Source organism: Anopheles merus, chromosome 2R, assembly GCF_017562075.2.
Source record: "Anopheles merus strain MAF chromosome 2R, AmerM5.1, whole genome shotgun sequence".
Lineage (NCBI taxonomy): Eukaryota > Metazoa > Arthropoda > Insecta > Diptera > Culicidae > Anopheles > Anopheles merus.
In genome coordinates, this window is record NC_054082.1 from 15,282,042 (window position 1) to 15,299,211 (window position 17,170).

The 17,170-nt window shown below is 50.1% G+C and overlaps 7 protein-coding genes across 8 annotated transcripts in view; 4 read left to right on the plus strand and 3 right to left on the minus strand.

Annotated features, from left to right (window-relative positions):
• The first annotated feature begins 1,792 nt into the window (after positions 1-1,792).
• Positions 1,793-4,924, plus strand: LOC121589681 (ribokinase). Of its 2 annotated transcripts, none has more exons than XM_041908767.1 (4): positions 1,793-2,335; positions 2,437-2,985; positions 3,068-3,233; positions 4,837-4,924. In XM_041908767.1, exons 1-4 carry the CDS (start codon positions 2,271-2,273, stop codon positions 4,858-4,860), a joined length of 804 nt encoding a protein of 267 aa, XP_041764701.1. In that variant the 5' UTR covers positions 1,793-2,270; the 3' UTR covers positions 4,861-4,924. The 2 variants fall into 2 exon arrangements, with proteins under 2 accessions (XP_041764701.1, XP_041764700.1); XM_041908766.1 differs by lacking the exon at positions 4,837-4,924 and adding an exon at positions 3,324-3,645 and having other exon boundaries at positions 1,797-2,335.
• Positions 4,925-4,943: 19 nt separating this feature from the next.
• On the minus strand, positions 4,944-7,975 carry LOC121589673. Its single transcript, XM_041908756.1, has 3 exons — positions 7,889-7,975; positions 7,175-7,712; positions 4,944-7,087 (listed from the first exon to the last, which is right to left on the minus strand). The coding sequence occupies exons 2-3, from the start codon at positions 7,650-7,652 to the stop codon at positions 4,944-4,946; spliced, it is 2,622 nt and encodes an 873-aa protein (XP_041764690.1). The 5' UTR covers positions 7,653-7,712; positions 7,889-7,975.
• On the plus strand, positions 7,914-9,967 carry LOC121589680 (26S proteasome non-ATPase regulatory subunit 8). The gene is made up of 3 exons (XM_041908765.1): positions 7,914-8,964; positions 9,068-9,243; positions 9,316-9,967. Exons 1-3 carry the CDS (start codon positions 8,638-8,640, stop codon positions 9,827-9,829), a joined length of 1,017 nt encoding a protein of 338 aa, XP_041764699.1. The 5' UTR covers positions 7,914-8,637; the 3' UTR covers positions 9,830-9,967.
• On the minus strand, positions 8,428-13,550 carry LOC121589674 (DNA repair protein XRCC1). Its single transcript, XM_041908757.1, has 5 exons — positions 13,352-13,550; positions 11,901-13,280; positions 10,808-10,896; positions 10,264-10,743; positions 8,428-10,179 (listed from the first exon to the last, which is right to left on the minus strand). The coding sequence occupies exons 1-5, from the start codon at positions 13,400-13,402 to the stop codon at positions 10,020-10,022; spliced, it is 2,160 nt and encodes a 719-aa protein (XP_041764691.1). The 5' UTR covers positions 13,403-13,550; the 3' UTR covers positions 8,428-10,019.
• On the plus strand, positions 10,941-11,893 carry LOC121589682. The gene is made up of 2 exons (XM_041908768.1): positions 10,941-11,075; positions 11,147-11,893. The coding sequence occupies exons 1-2, from the start codon at positions 10,961-10,963 to the stop codon at positions 11,803-11,805; spliced, it is 774 nt and encodes a 257-aa protein (XP_041764702.1). The 5' UTR covers positions 10,941-10,960; the 3' UTR covers positions 11,806-11,893.
• A 47-nt stretch (positions 13,551-13,597) lies between the features above and the next one.
• Positions 13,598-14,434, plus strand: LOC121589683 (ADP-ribose glycohydrolase OARD1-like). The gene has a single exon (XM_041908769.1). The coding sequence runs from the start codon at positions 13,785-13,787 to the stop codon at positions 14,340-14,342; it is 558 nt and encodes a 185-aa protein (XP_041764703.1). The 5' UTR covers positions 13,598-13,784; the 3' UTR covers positions 14,343-14,434.
• Positions 14,435-14,476: 42 nt separating this feature from the next.
• Positions 14,477-17,170, minus strand: part of LOC121589675 (HBS1-like protein) — a 40,050-nt gene continuing 37,356 nt past the window's right edge. The window contains exons 5-7 of the mRNA XM_041908758.1: positions 15,763-16,352; positions 15,286-15,691; positions 14,477-15,220 (exon numbers count right to left, since the gene is read on the minus strand). Of these exons, the coding sequence (XP_041764692.1) occupies positions 14,589-15,220; positions 15,286-15,691; positions 15,763-16,352 (1,628 nt within the window). The 3' untranslated portion in view covers positions 14,477-14,588. The remainder of the gene's footprint in view (positions 15,221-15,285; positions 15,692-15,762; positions 16,353-17,170) is intronic.

Consider the following 17,170-nt stretch of genomic DNA (forward strand, 5'->3'; position numbering starts at 1 on the left):
GGTAAGTGTTTACATTTTCCGGGAATCGATTTGCTGTGGGAGAACTGTAGCGAAAATTCCACATTTTCCATAGCAACCGAGAAAGAACCGAGAATCCGTGGTGGTTAATTTGAAACATTCTCGATACAATACAGCTTGTCCCCGAAATACGCTATTAATGCGAAGAAACGAATACAGTCTGAACTCACTAGTTGAACTTCGATTCCCTGCCAACTATTGAATATGTGCTTTTTAGTTGGCAAGTTTTTCCATACAAAAATTTTCTGATATTTTTCTCGGCAAGCCATGAGATTTTTGGTTAAATTAAAAAAAACCGATTTTCTAATACAAACGCATGCTTTTTAATTGAACTGTCAGCCAACTATCGAGCGCTCAACTAAAAAGCATGCCAACTAAAAAGCGTTCAACTATTGAATTCTGACTGTATTACGCGAAAAACGCGCATGTCTAATTTTGCAATTTTCTATCAAAACTTTGTAATTTTCATGCAATTTTTTCTTGAAGTGAGTGGTTAAGATCACTACATTAATCAACTGTCGGACTTTAAGGTAAAAAAAAACAATCAGAGGGTTTTTGTTATAATTTTTCCCAAGTTATTTCAATGCAGGTAAAGATGTGCAATCCAAATACGCTAAGCGTTATAAAAAAACAGGTTATTGGGTAAAGGTTAATCGATTGGAACCAATGTAAATTTCGTGAAATATTATTACAAAACAAATCAATAATTTACTTAATTACTTGCTTGATTAATTTCTAATTAAATGTCGCAAGCGTTCAACTTTTTTAAAAATATTTTTAAATAAAACTGAAAGTATTTTTTTTTATAATCGATGCATTAAATCAGTACATTTTGCTAAAAAAAAAGCGTAAAATTAAGAAAACTGTGCATATCTGAACCACGTATTTCGAGGGGAAATCCTGTATTGAACAATATTTTGCTGTTTGTCGGTCGTCCTTCATAAGTTGCAATATTTTTAAAAATAAACTAATCTTTAACGATTTATATTAAAATAATAAACAGATTTTACATCTTGTTTGTTCAAAATTTATTCCACTTTGTAGAATCATATTTGAAAAGAAAATTCAAGTTTCATTTACACATCACTTTTTTACCCTCACACAATCCTTGTAAACTATTTCTTATGAGAAATGATAAACAGATTATAATCATTAATTTATACTAAACTCTCGAATATCTTTTTCGCAGATTTTATAAAATATCAAAGTCACTGTAGTTTTCTGAATGACGATTAAAATTCAATTTAAAGTCAGCTGTGTAAAATATACAAATTCTCATTGTTTAGAAGTTTAGATACAATTAAATTGTATTAAATTACAACATTATTAACTGCAATCATTCGGTAATAAAAAAAAAACCATTTCTATTTTCTCCGGCTCGTTTCGGTTGGAAACAATTAACGATCTGATATCAGCGAAATGGTTTAAAAAATAAATTCATCAATACTATTTAATTGAATCGAAAGCTCCATTTTTGAAAAGTGAGTGAACCTAGCTGACTTTCTCCAAAAAGAAAACTTATCTCCACTTTGTTTAAAAATGATAAATCATTCAAAACCAGCAATTCTAATCTAATTCACATGAGCGTTAGCATACCGGCTTGTTTAATCTTAAGTGCAGTCACAATTAAAAATAGAAAAAAAACAGCACACACCAAGAAGGAAAGGACATTACGAACCAACACAAATACATTCCTCGCGCTGGAAGTCGATAAAACAAATTTTACAAAGCAAAGAAAACACGATGCACAGACAGCTGGCCAATGTAAACTGTTTACACCCTTGCTCTTAACCTCGTGGGTAGGCATGGTGACGACGATGATGGCGATGCTGATGACGATGATGATGGTTGTCCATAATATGTCGTCGTACGTCGCGTATTGTGCGGATTTGTTCGAGTCGGGTTAATTTTGTGAATTCGCCATCGCCCGAAAACGTGCCCATGCCGCGTGTGTTGCGTGAAATTGTGCGGTGCAGCGTTCGGTGCGCGTAAAGCGAATAGCGCAATAAACAAATTCGAATCCGGCCATGTGGTGCTGAGTTAAACCCATCCATCCAGTTGGTGCGTAGAACGTGTGCGTGTGTGTATGTGTGTGTTCATGTGTGTTATTTCGTTTGATGACGGGTTTTGGCAAACCCCTCCTTATCAGCTGTTGCGCTGCAGTGAAGGATAAGCAGATAACAAGGTGTAGAGAGGCATTTACATTTACACAGTTTACAGAATTCTCACAACCCCAGCACAGGTGAAACAAAATGTCCTCCGATGGAGACGATTACGATGTGCTCGTCTTTGGATCGTGCATAGTGGATTTTATAAGGTTGGCCGGTTTTTCTTTGTTGTTGTGTTCGTTCGTTTATAAGTTGTGTGTGTGAAGTTTAACGATCCTGTTCTGTTTGTTGCTCCTTCCAACCCATCCAGCTACGTGCCGCGCTTGCCCAAGGTCGGCGAAACCCTCCATGGTAGCCGGTTTGCGACGGGTAATGGTGGCAAGGGCGCGAACCAGTGTGTGGCCGCCGCCCGGCTCGGCAGCCGTACCGCTTTCTTCGGCAAGCTGGGTGACGATCCGTGGGGTGCGGCCTACCGCACTGCCCTGGCCGCGGAAGGTGTCAACGTGGAGCAGGTCGATCTGCTGCCCGGCGAAAGCACCGGTATCGCACAGATCAATGTAGCCGACAATGGGGACAATCAGATCGTCATCGTGACCGGTGCGAACAAGCGTCTCGCCCCGGTGGATGCGTTTCGCCGGCCGGAATTTTTCGAGCGGGCTCGCGTGCTGGTGTGCCAGCTGGAGACACCGATCGATGGGACGATCGCTGCCATGCAATCGTTCCGGGGCATCTCGATCCTGAATGCGGCCCCGGCGGTAACGAATCTGCCCCGTGCGATACTATCCCTCTCGACCATATTCTGCGTGAACGAAACGGAAGCCGCACTAATAGCGGGCATGCCGAGTGTTGCCGACGTTCAGTAATGTCTTCGTTCTTGAATGGAGTGACTGTCAGCTCACCACCCGACTGCCGCTAACGCAAACGCTGCCATTCCTTTGCAGACAGGCGAAAGTGGCCACCCGCAAGCTGCAGACCATGGGATGCAAAACGGTCATCGTAACGCTGGGCGAAAAGGGAGCCGTGTTTGCGCGAGCACTGGACGATAATGGCGACGGACAAGTGTACCACGTGAAGCCGCAGAAGGTGGACAAGGTCGTGGATACAACGGTAAGTGGCCTGGTGCGATACGACGCCCTGGTTGTATCGCAATCTCGTATGCATGTTTGTTCTTTCTTTCCCTTATCATCGAATCTGCAGGGTGCTGGTGATGCATTTATCGGTGCACTGGCGCATTGTCTAGCGAACTATCCCGATGCAAAGTTGGGCAATTGTATTGCGGCCGCCAATCGGGTGGCCGCATGGTCCGTACAGCTGCCCGGCACACAGAGCAGCTTTCCGCGGGCGGATGAGATAGAGCTGCCGGCCGATTTGGCCACCCTGCAGGACCAGTGGGACTGTGTTTGAGCCATAGCCACCATACCCACCCGGAGCCGGGGTTTTTATTACTTTTTGTGTCTTTTTATTTGGGATCGATTTTTGTCAGCTAACAAGAGTTGAAATAAAGTTTTGTTTAAAATTAGTTCGTGCAGCTACGAATCCTTTTCCTTCCAATTACATATATACGCAACGGGCACGTGCGCGTCTCGTGCGCGTTAGTTTACTGTTTGTGTATGTAGTTTTGTAGCTAAAAAAATATAAGAAACTAAACTTTCCGTTCAAACGCAGAATCTTGCTGTCGTTCGTTCGTTTACACGCCGCACCAGAAGAGGGGCGATTATACTTATCGAGCGATATTGCATGCGTGTTTCATGTATCATCCCCTCCCCGTAATATATACCACACTATATACCACCGCACTCTCTACCTTAACCGATAAGGGTCACAAGTTCGACCATGTACGAACGATTTCTTCACACAGTGTTTTTTTACGGGGTTTGTTTGTTATGTTGAGTTGAAAACAGGCACAGCTTGTAACACATTTCTCGCTAGCGCACGGATCGAACACGGAAATGGGGCGCAAACAGTTTGAATTTCTGTTGGTTCGCAGGTGTGCAAAGCGATCTGGGAAAAGAAAAGAAAAAAGGGAAGTATTATTTAAAAATTTGAATTTAAATTTACATCAAATTATTCAATTAAGATTCAAATTATTTCAAATTATTTGCTACCTTTGGGACAATGTGTGTCCCACGTGCCAAGGTTTATAGAGCGGGCGAAGGTAATTGGACCAAAAAATTTAATCTGATTTTTATGAATCAATGATGACAGTCAGGGTTTATGCATTATCATGTGTGCTCATAAATTTTCAAACAATCTGACCAAGGTTACTACAATGGATTAAAAGCGGACCGTCGCGCGGCAACAATTTGAACGTGTGCCGGGTTCTAGTTTTTTTCCCCCGCGTTGAATTCAATTAAAAATTTAACTTAAAAAACAACTCATATTGTTTGTGTTACTGGCGCGAGTTCGAATTTTAAAATGGTCAGCGGAAGATTTTGTTTATTTAAAATTGATGCTTCGAGCGATTTTGCGTAATGCGCCGATTTTCGAATGCTCAGATTCAATCCGCATTGGCACTACTGCAAGTAGTACAACCTCCTATCTGTACAGCCCACTATTGTAAAACAAAGACATGCGTGTTTGTACTGGTAGTGCTTTGCTTTTCATGGAAAATAAAAGCACTACACCTACACCTCTGCTGTGCGGGATATTTACCTTGAATATTTGTACAAAGCATAACAAATGAAACAACAGTTTGTTGTTCTTCTTCTAGATCCAAGCGCGACGTTGCGGGTAGTGCATTGGCGCAGGAGAAGCCCGGGAGGGAGAGAGAAAATGCCGCCCGTGCCATTCCCGCCGAGTGATCCCGCGGGCCCTTATTTACATTATTACGGGATCTTTGCTAACGGCGACGCGCCTGGTACCGCCGGTAGCATCTCGCATCTGTAGACGCGAGGGCGGCTGCAGCTGGATGCAGCTGTGCTTCAGATCGACATGGTCCACGATCTGCAGCAGCGTTTCGATATCCTCGAGCGTGTCTATCCGGCTCGGGGCCGCCATCAGCTTGCAGCTCTGCCCGTTCACGTTCAGCGAGTAGGTGTCGCCGCGGAAGGTGACCGTCCGGTCGAACTGCACGTTAAACTTGCCGGGCGAGGCCGCCTTCCGGCGGAACATGATCTTGCTCGGCTCGTAGTTCGCCTTGTCCTCCTCGCTGATCGTAACGTCCTGTATCTTGCCAGCGAACAGGAGGTCGCCCTCGCCCGCAGGCACTTTGCGCTTTTCCAGCAGCGTGCGGAACGACCAGGCGCTCGATGGCATCACGATATCGGCCGCCGAATTGCCGAGGCTAATCATGTTCATTGCCAGCTGGGGCGGTTTCATCGTCGAGTCGAACGAACGAATGTGCAGCACGTTCCACGTTTCGTACAGCGTGACGCGCTTCTTCTTCACCTCCTGCGGTGAAGAACGCACGCTACCACTGCCACTATTACTAATGTCCCGCACGATCCCGGTGGCGGAGCGGGCCACATTCGCTGGCGCTTTCTGCCCGAACGGTGCCGCCGGCGACCGCTTCGAGGGAGAGTTTTCGTTCGAAGAGGACACCAGCTTTACGTTGTTGTCCGGATCGGTGAGATCGATCGAGTAGTGATTGTCGCCCGAACCGCCCGCCTGCTTCGACCGGGGACGGTTGTCGCCCAGCTTCATGGTCGCGTTCAGTATTCGGGGCGGCTGCAGCGACCGTCTCGTCGTGGCAGCAGCGCCACCGCCCGCCGCCTTGCCTCCCGCACTGCCCGGCGGGATACGCTTTGTGGCGTAGCCGTAGTTTTCGTCCTGCTTCGCATTGCCCGCTGGCCGGGCACGCCCTCGCACCGCGCCGACCGTAACCAGCCGGGTGTCCTTGTCGGCGCTCACGATGTTCTTCTGCAGCACGTCCTCGAAGTCAACGACATCGTTCTCGCTGAGCTCATTCGTCGCCGGGCGGGCCCGCTGCTTTCCTCCCTTCAGCTCGCCCTTGGTCGGCATGTCGCGGATGTGCCGGCGCACTTTCTGCAGATGCTCGAGCGAGATTGGCCGCTTGCGCTCGAGGATGGACGCCACCAGCTGGTTGTTCGTTTTGCCGTCCTCCTGCTTGCGGTCCGTCTGTGCCTCTTCCTGCTCGGACATGTCCTCCGAATCGAATGCTGCCTCCTCGTCCAACCTTCGCCGCAGGTCGCCGGAGCTTTTCGAGCGCATCTTTATAATATCGCTCACGTTCACGATCGTTATCGTCGGCGATGGTTTTGTTAGTTTCGTTTCGGGCAATGATCGATTGGCCATTGGGGGGGCCCCACCACCACCACCACCACCACCACCACCGGTGCCAGTTTTCTCCGTCTTTACCAACTGCCCCGGTGTGAAGGTACCCTTCGGCGGACGGCCCCGTTCCCGCGCCTGGGTTTGGAATGAGGTGGACGATCGGTTGGGCTTCTTATCTTCCAGCTCGTAGTTATCTTCCGATTCGCCCTCCTGCGACGATTGGTTTGACTCGTGCACACTCTTCAGCCCGTACGAGCGGCGCAACATTTTCGATTGCTGCGATTCCTGCGGCTTCGACTCTTCGTCCAGCTCCGGCGCCTTGCGCTTCAGGACCGGGGCGGCGGCGGTCGGGGAGGTTTTCATGCCCGGCAGCAGCACCTTGCCCCCAAAGGGCGAAACCTGTTTGACCGGGTGCTTGCGGGGACGGCCCACCGAACGCTTGGCCGGCGCCTCCTCGCTCATCTTCGCGTCGGAGTCGTTCATGTAATCTTCCTCCTCATCATCGTACTCGTCCTCCTCAGTTGTGGCGTCCATTTTGCTATCTATCGAACCACCCTTGGCAATGGCACTGCCTCGACGATCCATCATCCTCACGGGGAGCTGCTTCTTCGGTGCAGCCGAATTCAGCACCTTCTGCGTGCGATTCACGAGCTCCCCGCTGTTGCCGCGTGACCGCAGCGAGTGTCGATCCCCATCCATGTCGTCCATTTCGTCCTGATCGGCGGAATCTGTTGCAACGGAAGCGTGAGGAGAAATAAATCAGTGTGAAATGAGCGTAAAAAACATCTTCAACAGGAAACCGAAACAACACGTACCTGTGTCCACCGAGTCTATGGTCAGGTTCAGCTTGCGCCTTCCATCAAGCTGCTGCGAGCCCATGTGGCGGGATTTGCTAATGCTAATCGTCCTGTAGTCTAGCTTTTTCAGCACCTCCTTGCGAAGGTTTTTCACCGGTTCGGTGCGCGGCGCCTCCACATTCTTTTGCTTCGGCGGACGGCCCCTGCGCCTCGGCTGCCCGTCCGTTTGCGGAGTGGAACTGACGACCGAGCGCCGCACAACCAGTCCCGAATCTTCCGGATCATCGTTCTCCTCGTAATCGACAATGTACTCCTCCTCGGCGCTCATCTCGTTCTCGTCCACGGTGTTCCTGCCCGTCGGAACGAGCATTTCGTCGTTCATGTACTTTGGATTGGGCTTTATCGTGCGGCGCGATCTGCCCGCGGTTAGCGTCTCGGGCAGCTCTCTCATCCTCATCACCGGCTCCTCATCGTGCCTCTTTTTGATTCTCGGCATTTTTGCGACGCGCTGCCTGTCTGCCTTGCCTGCCAAACAATCGACGAGCACGACCACTGGCTGGAAACGAGGGTGAAAGCGGCCAAACGTCAAGAGCCTAATTAAAACAACATTCCATCACAGCGACTGCCGCTTGCTGGGGACACATCCAAGCAACCCGACGACAGACGGCAACCTAATTAAAACTACCTGACACACACACACACACACACACACACACACACACACACACATACCTGGTACTTTTTGTTGGTTAAAATTTCCCTCCTAGTCAGTAACGTCCCTGGTCGCTGCCTCGGTACGCCACCCCTTCGTCGAGGTTGGGCTTTCTGGCGAGGGGGAATTGTTTTGTTTATCTTCTTCTCAGCAGTAGCGGACCGTCTACGGGTGACGGCGTACTGCGAGCCCGTTTTGACGCCGCTAGAGGTCGCTGACGGCGGTATTGTGAAAATGATATTCTCACCCTGTTCCGAAATATTATCAATCAAGCAGGGTTCCCGCGCGAATGGGCGCCCCTTGTTACGTTTGCAGCTACGCCGACCAAACCCCTCCCTACACCCGGTACGGAAAGGGCAAATGCTACCGGGACCGTCTCCAAACAGCCAGCAGCAAAGTGAAGGAAGCAAAATTTAATCGTTTTTCACCGTCGACCCATATCGCCAGGGCCAAATTGGGACGAAATCAAGCGCTGTGTGTGTCCGATGTGCCCTTTGCCGATGCCACCCGCCACACTCTTTGTTGTGCTGCGTACCGCAACTGGGGTCACGCTTTTTTCCGGCAACTATTTTTCACGCACCAGCGTACAGACAAAACGAACAGCACGACGCATCACGCACAAAACCAACGCTTCGAAATTTGCAAAAGTTGACACTTTTTCTTGTTCGAGCTTCTTCGCGACGTTGCGTGTGTCCAACAAGGTATAGACAGCGGAAAGTGACGCTGTCAAGCTTTGTGACGCCGTAGCTGCCCCGTCCAAAATGGCGGAATGGGCAAAAATTCCCGACCGCGGTGCGTTTACAGCGCACGGTTCGGTGCTTCACGCGGCGGTGGGCGCTTGCTGTCAACTTTGACACCCGATGACAGACACAAAATTTCGACCAATCATTCTCGCGGACCGAGAGGAATCCCACGAAACGCGACAAGAAGGAAAAGCGGCCACAATTTCGTCCTGCTACTGCAACAAACGTTCCCGTCGTCGCGCAAACGAACAACAATGGAAAGCACGGTCGCACTGTACAAGCAGCTGAAGACGGAGTGGACTAAATCTCCGATCAATCTGAAACTATGTGGCACAATTCTGGACAAACTAAAGGTAAGTGTCGCGGGACTGCACGGCGGTGGAAAGGAGACCCCTTCATGCTCTGCATTTTACGATTGTTTATGAATGTGCATTGTGTATGCGTTGGCTGTTTCAGGTGGCTCTGGCTGGCATGTCCTACATACCGACCGGAAATGCACAGGCCAACCAGCAGGAGCTGCTGATCGCACGTGACATCCTCGAGATAGGTGTGGAGTACAGCATCGCCACCAAAAACATCCCGGCCTTCGAGCGTTACATCCTGCAGCTGAAATGGTTCTACTACGACTACAAGTAACTATCCATCTGGGGGAAAATCCCATCCGTTTATTCATATCACTTACCGTAAACTCAACCTGCTTCCAGCACACTGATCGGTGAGTCCAAGAACAAGTACCAGCTGCTGGGATTGAACTTGCTGTTTCTGCTGTCCCAGAACCGGGTGGCCGAGTTTCACACCGAGCTGGAGCTGCTGCCCGCCGACATCATCCAGACGAACGCATTCATCCGGCACCCGCTCGCGCTGGAGCAGTATCTGATGGAGGGACGGTACAACAAAATCTTCCAGGCGAAGGGTAACGTGCCGGCGGAAAGCTACAACTTCTTCATCGACATCCTGCTGCAGACGGTGCGGAACGAGATCGGTGCCTGTCTGGAAAGCTCGTACGAGCGCATCTCGCTCCAGGAGGCGGCCAAGCGGCTGAACCTGAAGTCCAAGGAGGAGGTGAAGCAGTTCGGCGAGAAGAAGGGCTGGAAGTTGAGCCCGGACGGGTTCTATCACTTCGTGAACGAGCTGGCGAAACCGAAGGAACCGATACCGTCGCAGGAGCTGGCCGAGCAGGCGATCATGTACGCGCGCGAGCTGGAAATGATCGTTTAAGGGCGGCTTCTTTTTTTTGTGGTCCGGTGTGCTAGCGTACGTTCGATATAGAGGCAACACACACACACACACTCAACGCTGTTATTTCGATTCAGTGTCTTTTTCGATCGGAATAAATACTACAACATATGTATTTCACGTCCCATTGCATGGATGGTCATGTTACACAGCGCCCGGGAGAGCGGGGTCACTAAACAATGCGATATCGATTTACCGGTATCAGACATTCCATGTCGTTGCACTCGTACACCCAAAGCGGTTTCACCAGCTCTGCCCGGCTGGACGACGGTAAGGTATGCTTACTGCGAGCAATCACATAATCCGCCCTGGTCATCTCTGTGCAAACGCTTCTGTGAATGAGCAGAGGGCGGCAAAGCAATCCTTGGATTATGCTAACATCATTACTGTGTACGCGAGCATTTCGCTTCACTTACCCCCGGAACGTCTGTATGTACCGTTCGAGCTTAATATTATCCACGGCCGGCAGCTCGGGATGAAGGTAAAACTTTTTACCCTTGAAGAAATCCAACCCACCGTCCGCTGCACCACTGTCCTCGTTTGCACGATCGCCTTCCTCTTCCGTACTCTTCTCGTACACCTTCTGTGCAGATGGACCATAGACAGCGTCCTCATCCGTGTCACTCAACTCGTGCAGCATTACGGCCCCCTCCTGTACGGTGTCCACTACGGTGACGTCGTCGGGCTGGTTCTCCTCCACCTTGTCCGCCGGTTTGTTCGCAATATCTACAATTTCAGCCTCCGAATCGGATGCATTTGCTTCCGCCGTATCCAGGGCGAACTTGCGCCAGGAAAGCCGTTTCCGGTTGGTGTAACATGTTTTGATCCAGTCTTGCTTTACGATTTTTCCCTTCCCGTGCACCTGGTTGTACTTTGGAGTGTTTTTGTACGCACAGCTAAAAGCAACGAAAGAAAATCATTTTAGAGGGTGCAAATGATTGGTTTCAATACTGTTCTTACATCAGATGGGTACAGGACGCATCCCAATCAGGCTTGTACTTAGCTCCCATCGCCAGCGCTTGGTTACGAATGTCAGCACGATCGGGATTCTGTAAAGGAAAAGTGATCAAAGCAACCATTGAACAACAGGTGATGTACGAGCAGTGCAAGTAAATGGATCGTTCGGCCAAGATGGGAGACACAGCAGAGCACTCGAAAGATATACCCAAAAAGTATTATCGTTACTTTTTGAAAGGTCTGGCATACTATACTTGCCACATGAACCGAGGTAACATACGAGCTTTTATTTATGATTTTTAAATTTTGCACATTTTTACGGGTTTTTTTTCTCGTTTCCAGCATGCACCTTGGCTGACCTGCAGGCATACGTGTTTCTGAAGAGCTTGCAGCAACTGTCCGAAGCCGACCTGACCTATCTCTCGAACGAGGTGATGGAGCAGCTCGTTGACTGCCAAATAGCGCAAAACCACAACGGATACTATCGGCTGAACGAATGGTTACGATTCGCCAACGGTGGCAGTTCTTCCTCATCGGGACAAACGAAACCATTGGACCGTGCGATCGATACTCAGCTCAGCAGCGGTTCGGGGCTGAAAAGGATAGTTAATTTCTCCAACAGCGTCACAATGTGGCCCACCGATACGGTGGACGGTGCGACGATGGCCAGCCCATTTCCGCAACTGGAAGAATTTGTTCCCCTATGTCTGGATGACGGCGAAAAAGGCCCCGAAGGTCCCGGTAATGCATCCGAAAGCGATAGTGATGAAGAAAAATCCACGGAAACCACCGTAAACGATCCTACTAAAAAGGAACAGCCAGCCCCGGAAAAGGAACAACACAGCGATACGGACGATTCCAGTACGGCGAAAGAAAGTGACGATGGTTCCGATGGGGATGCGGATTCGAAAACAATCCCCCACAAACCCATCAAACAGGAACCGGAGGGAGAATCCAATCCCGATCCGGACAGTGGAGATGAAAAGCCGAAAGCGGAATGAACAACTAATGACGTGGAAATATCAAAATTTGGCCAAATTTGTGGAAAACGTAATCTAACGAAAGAATCAACATTTTTTAGCGAAAGTACACTTACCTGTATTCCACTTATAACCAGAACCACATTTTCCAGCAGCTTGCCAAACGGTTTGTACTGTACCGGTTTCCTCTGTACCTCCGTATCACTGTCCTCCACGGGGCCGTTTGATAGCCTCGGTTTTTTCAAATTAGGGTAAGCGTCACGATGGTTGCTGGGCGGGCTTTTCGACGGAGAGGACAATCGCTTCGCAGGCGGCACCTTTTGCTTCTCGATGGACAACGATGGACGGGATTGGTCCTGTGGTTTAACCGGTGTGTTCTTCTTCTTCTGCTCAGAATGTACATGATTTGTTAGTGGTTTTCTAGCTTCCGGGGTTGTTGCAGTCAAACTTTTCCTTTCGTCATTTCGCCTCGGTTCGCCATTCGTCGACCCGGCGAGGTTTAGGAATTCTTTAAACTTGGAAGAAGATGTATCGTGCAGTTTGGATGGTTTCTTCGATTCGGCCTTCGGTGTGAGGGCCGATTCACGTCTTCCCACCTCGCTACGGGCATGCGATGTGGCTACACTTTCATTCACCTTCTTTGTCGGCTTATCATCCTCTGCGTCGTACAACACGGATACATCGTTACGGTTAACCTTCACGCTGGTGTGGACTATCTTCACGTCCTCCTCTTCATCGCTCGCCGCGAACGTTTGTGGTTTTGGTTTCGCTTGCGCCACACTGCGTACACTCCCGGGTGTGGGAATGTTCTTTTGCAGTACCTTCGGTGTGTGGCTGGCATCGCGCATCAAGGCACTGACGGATGGACCCGCAGTGGTTGAGCTGATCGTTGCCGCCGTTTTGTTCTTCCAGCGGGCAAACATGCTCGAGCTTCCGGCATCGTCCGAATCCGGCGACTCTTCGCGCAGCATAAACCGACCCAAGTTTAACCCGCCCAGCGGCTTGTCTTTGGACTTGTCCGCTTCCTGCCGGATCTGCTGCTGGAACTTTTCCGGCACCAGACTCTTTTTCTCCTTTTTGTCCACCCCGCCACCGGTGGCCGTGGTATGCAGCGCGACAAACGTAAGACCATACTTGACGCGCGAGTTGAACGGTTGGGTGCAGATGATCTTCACCAAATCCCACTTCTCGCCTGCCACCGACGGTATGAGGGCGGAAGAGCCGAAACACTGCACCCCGTTCGTGCCAGTTGAGTTGCGGCTGTCCACCGGGTTCATGAACTTGGTGGCAAGCAGAATTTCCGTGAAGGCCGGATTGGTTGGACCGCTCCGGGCAACCAGCACCTCGATCAGGGCGGAATGTTCGTTCCCGATGTCAATGCCGGTGATGTGGGCCGGTTCCTCGAGCCGTAGCACCACGAAGGCGTTCGGTTCGCCCGCTGCCCGACACTTCCATTTCTTGTTGCCGGGCTTCAGAAGATTCGAGGCGGGGTAGTTCTGCAAGTGGCGGGGAACGAATTCCTTCAGTTCCGGAGGGTTTGGTATGGCCTGGTGGGCCGTTTACTTACCGGATCTTCTGAGCTAAACGATTCAATAGCTTTAAAACTCACGGAAGGCATTTGAACCGTGCGTGCTGGTCTTGAAAATACGCGAATAGCGCTTGCGGCGAGTTATGCCCAGTGTGGCGCGTAATTTTGACATTCGCGTAAACAAACGGACGGCGGACTATGGGATTCACAGCCTACGTGACAGAATTATGGCCGCATAGTTTGAAATATTATTTTAATCATCAGGTACCAGTTATGAAACTTGTATTATTTTAAGAACAACATTATGAAATTAGAAATATTGCTTTTCTTGAGGTTGTCCGATTTAAATTAATCGATCATTCATTCTCTACGTGCAATGGTGTAACTGACACTTTGGAACAGCTGTTGTTTTGGCTTGCCGGTTTCTTGCTTTTCCTCTTTCCTGGTGCATCTTCTCCAAAATCCTTCCTCCATGACACTCTTGCACATCGTGCGGACTGTTGCAAGTGCCGTAAAATCTTTCCCCAGCAGCGTTTTTTCGCTACCGGTCGCTTCCTGCCGAACCTTCGCCACCTCTTACGCCATGGCTAACTGCGTTCGCGAAATCGAAGGTGACCTCTTCAGCGCACCCAAGGACCACTCGCTGGCCCACTGCGTGGCAGCCGATCTGAAGATGGGCGCTGGTATCGCGGTAAGATTCAAGCAGCTCTACGGAAAGGTTGACGAACTGAAGGCGCAAAACGCGGGCGTCGGTGGTGTGGCCGTGCTGGCCGATGGTTCATCGCGATACGTCTATTATCTCATTACGAAGAAAACGTACAACCTGAAGCCCACGTACGACGATCTGACCAAGTCCCTGCGGGCGATGAAGGAACACATGGCGAAAAGCGGTGTTGGTAAGCTGGCCATTCCTCGGATCGGGTGCGGTATCGATGGGCTCGAGTGGGGCAAGGTAAAGGAAATCCTGAACACGGTATTCGGGGAAGATGGCGCGTACGAAATCGTTGTGTACAACTACGTGCCGAAGTGATTGTAATGCCATGAAGAAATCTCCATTAAGTTCCTTATCGATCGATATAGAAGTTGCAGAGCATATTGTAATAAAAAACGTTTAAATTTAAACAGTTTCATCTTTTCTTACTTGGAGTAATATCGCGCCATGTCTCGGATTTGATTTTACTTTTATTTCTCCTCTCACACACACACACACAGACACTGAAACGGAACGGATTAGCAACGGGCAAGCGTGTGAGGAAGGAAGCGAACGTCTTTCCGCCTACTTAACAATCTCCGTCACTAGCCCGGCAGCAATCGTCACACCCTCCACGCGCAGCATAATTCTGCCGAGATCCTTAAAATCGGCATACCGCTCCATGCCGATCGGTCGCTGAAATTCAATCTCCACCAGCGCGCACGAATTGTTGCCCAGACAGCGTGGATTCTTCTTGATGACCTCTCCGGTGCCCTTGTGCAGCTGTGCCTTCAGCTTGCGTATGGTGGCCGGCTCGATTAGCGACTGGTGATGCAGCAGCACCGGATAGCCGCGCGTGATCGGCACCTTAATGTTGAACACGACGATTCGTGCCAGTATCCGGGTGGCGAGCGGCACCGGATGATAAATGTCAGACAGGATGTAGCCGACCGAAATGTTGTTGATGTCAATGTTGGCAAGCGTTAGCGAGACCTGATCGCCCGCAAACGCGGTCTGCTGTGGTAACTCGTCGATGGTAATGTTCTTGACCACGGCCTGCTCCTTGCTCGGGCACACTAGCACCTTATCGTTAACGCACACCATGCCCGACTCGATGCGACCGCAGAGGCAGAATCCGGAACCGGTACCTTTGAATATGTCTGCCACCGACAGGCGGAACGGTTTATCGATAGCACGGTCCGGTGTTTTAAAGGAATCTGGAATAGGAATTGAATGAAATTAGCACCCTTGTGAAAGACAATCCTGGTAACAGTTAATTTACCTATCACTTTCAACAGTGTCGGTCCACTGTACCACGCGGTCAATGCTGGATCTATTGGATCCTTCACCAGATTCTCGCCGGTAAGCCCAGAGCAAGGTACGTAGGTGACGTCCGCATCGCGGAACCCTGCCTGCTTGAGGAACACCTTCAGCTTGTTCACGATTTCATCGAATCGCTCCTTCGACCAACCCACCGTGTCCAGCTTGTTGACGACCACACCCAGCTGACTAACGCCCAGCGAGCGCACCAGCAGAGCGTGCTCCCGTGTTTGGCCACCCTGCTCGAAGCCGGTTTCAAACTCACCGCGTGTTGCGTCCACAACGAGCAGGGCCACGTCTGCCTGATTTGCTCCCGATATCATGTTCGGGATAAAGTCCTTATGTCCTGGTGCATCGAGCAGTGTAATCTGAAAGAAGTGAAAAACGTGTAAATATGCAGCCCAAATTCAAAATGAATCATTCCCAACCACTTCGTTACCTCTTTTTTGGCGGTCTCGAACCGCGTGCTACCGACGTCCATCGTGATGCCCCGTTCGCGCTCCTCGCCCGTTTCGTCCAACACCCAGGCATACATGAAGCTCGATTTTCCCAGCTTTTTACTCTCCTGCTCGTGTTTGTGCATGATGCGCTGGGAAACATTGCCCGTGTCGTACAGCAAATGTCCCATCAGTGTGCTCTTGCCCGCATCCACGTGCCCAATCACCACCATGTGGATGTGATCCTTCCGATCGCCCCGTTCCTTGCCAAATAGCTCCTTCGCATTTCGCGACGGTTCCTTCGGGGTGGATTTGAACGACTGCTGCTGCTGCTGCTGCTGCCGGGCGGCTTCCTCGGTAAGTTCGGGCGTATTGCGTCCGGACACACTGGGTGACTGCATCCGGGAGCTGTTGGTCACCTCAAAGGCAAGCGTTTTCTTCGCCACCGATGCGCTGGGCGTTATGATCACGGTCGAGGCTGCATCGTTCGACGGGCGCACGTCAGCCGAGGGCGTTGCGACGATGATCGGTACGTTGCGGCCAGCAGCTTGAAGCTTCTTCTCCGAGCGTTCCAGCAAACGTTCACCAATACCTAAAACATTACATCGTGTGCGTACAGTTGAAGAAAGGGTGAAATGTATAAAATATTGCGAAATAAACCAAATGTAGTGCTCCTTCGTACGACGATCTCTTCTAATGGGACATACAAAAATAGTTTATTTTATTAAAACTTAAGCAGCTAATCAAAAGAGATACCGAAAATTTACGTTTAATACAATACAAAAAGGTTAATCACTATCTATTGCCGGAGAAACATCATTCATCCTATCTCCGGAGCGTCACTATACACCCTCGCTCTCGGTTCAGTCAGTCATCATCAGCACCGTAGCGTGCTTCTACAACCTACGGACGATATTTCTTGATATGCCCGAGCACTACATCATCCGGCGAGGGCACATCGAATCGAAACGGCACGACGGTGGTATACTTTGGAAAGTAGTGCGAAACGTGCACCGGAAGCTTTCGCTTCCTGTACCGTATGCCAACCACAACGCCCATCGGAGAGGAGTTGAAGGTGCGGTGGCTCGAAAGATCCCTTTCCAGCACCGCACTGGCATCGATCGTACAAAACTCATCGATCGTCGGTTTCACCGTTTCCGTAATATCGCAATCGATGAAACCGTACTGAATGTGGTCCACTGAAGCTGTGCCCGTTTGCTTTAAGCTTTTGCCACTGTCTGCTGCAACAGTAGTTGCGTCAGGTCTCTTCTTGATGAGGGCCGATTTCAAGTCCAATATCCAACCGGTCTGACCAAGCATCTGCTGGTCGGTGGATTGGGAGGGTGGAGCAGCAGTACCGCCACCGCCCGCCACCGCTGTTGGTGGGGAAGCGCACGCGAACGGTTGCTT

What these genes read in the sequence shown, in the direction of transcription:
- LOC121589673 (XM_041908756.1), bottom strand. Translation starts at nt 7,652, where the DNA reads ATGCCGAGAATCAAAAAGAGGCACGATGAGGAGCCGGTGATGAGGATG. An exon ending in CATAGACTCGGTGGACACAG is followed by an intron (nt 7,088 to 7,174) that starts GTACGTGTTGTT and finishes CCGTTGCAACAG; the next exon opens with ATTCCGCCGATCAGGACGAA.
- LOC121589674 (XM_041908757.1), bottom strand. Translation starts at nt 13,402, where the DNA reads ATGCCTTCCGTGAGTTTTAAAGCTATTGAATCGTTTAGCTCAGAAGAT. An exon ending in GCGTCCTGTACCCATCTGAT is followed by an intron (nt 10,744 to 10,807) that starts GTAAGAACAGTA and finishes CGTTGCTTTTAG; the next exon opens with CTGTGCGTACAAAAACACTC. An exon ending in TACATACAGACGTTCCGGGG is followed by an intron (nt 10,180 to 10,263) that starts GTAAGTGAAGCG and finishes GCTCATTCACAG; the next exon opens with AAGCGTTTGCACAGAGATGA.
- LOC121589682 (XM_041908768.1), top strand. Translation starts at nt 10,961, where the DNA reads ATGGATCGTTCGGCCAAGATGGGAGACACAGCAGAGCACTCGAAAGAT. An exon ending in TACTTGCCACATGAACCGAG is followed by an intron (nt 11,076 to 11,146) that starts GTAACATACGAG and finishes TCTCGTTTCCAG; the next exon opens with CATGCACCTTGGCTGACCTG.
- LOC121589680 (XM_041908765.1), top strand. Translation starts at nt 8,638, where the DNA reads ATGGGCAAAAATTCCCGACCGCGGTGCGTTTACAGCGCACGGTTCGGT. An exon ending in CAATTCTGGACAAACTAAAG is followed by an intron (nt 8,965 to 9,067) that starts GTAAGTGTCGCG and finishes TGGCTGTTTCAG; the next exon opens with GTGGCTCTGGCTGGCATGTC. An exon ending in TGGTTCTACTACGACTACAA is followed by an intron (nt 9,244 to 9,315) that starts GTAACTATCCAT and finishes ACCTGCTTCCAG; the next exon opens with CACACTGATCGGTGAGTCCA.
- LOC121589681 (XM_041908766.1), top strand. Translation starts at nt 2,271, where the DNA reads ATGTCCTCCGATGGAGACGATTACGATGTGCTCGTCTTTGGATCGTGC. An exon ending in TGCATAGTGGATTTTATAAG is followed by an intron (nt 2,336 to 2,436) that starts GTTGGCCGGTTT and finishes CAACCCATCCAG; the next exon opens with CTACGTGCCGCGCTTGCCCA. An exon ending in ACAAGGTCGTGGATACAACG is followed by an intron (nt 3,234 to 3,323) that starts GTAAGTGGCCTG and finishes TCGAATCTGCAG; the next exon opens with GGTGCTGGTGATGCATTTAT.
- LOC121589683 (XM_041908769.1), top strand. Translation starts at nt 13,785, where the DNA reads ATGACACTCTTGCACATCGTGCGGACTGTTGCAAGTGCCGTAAAATCT.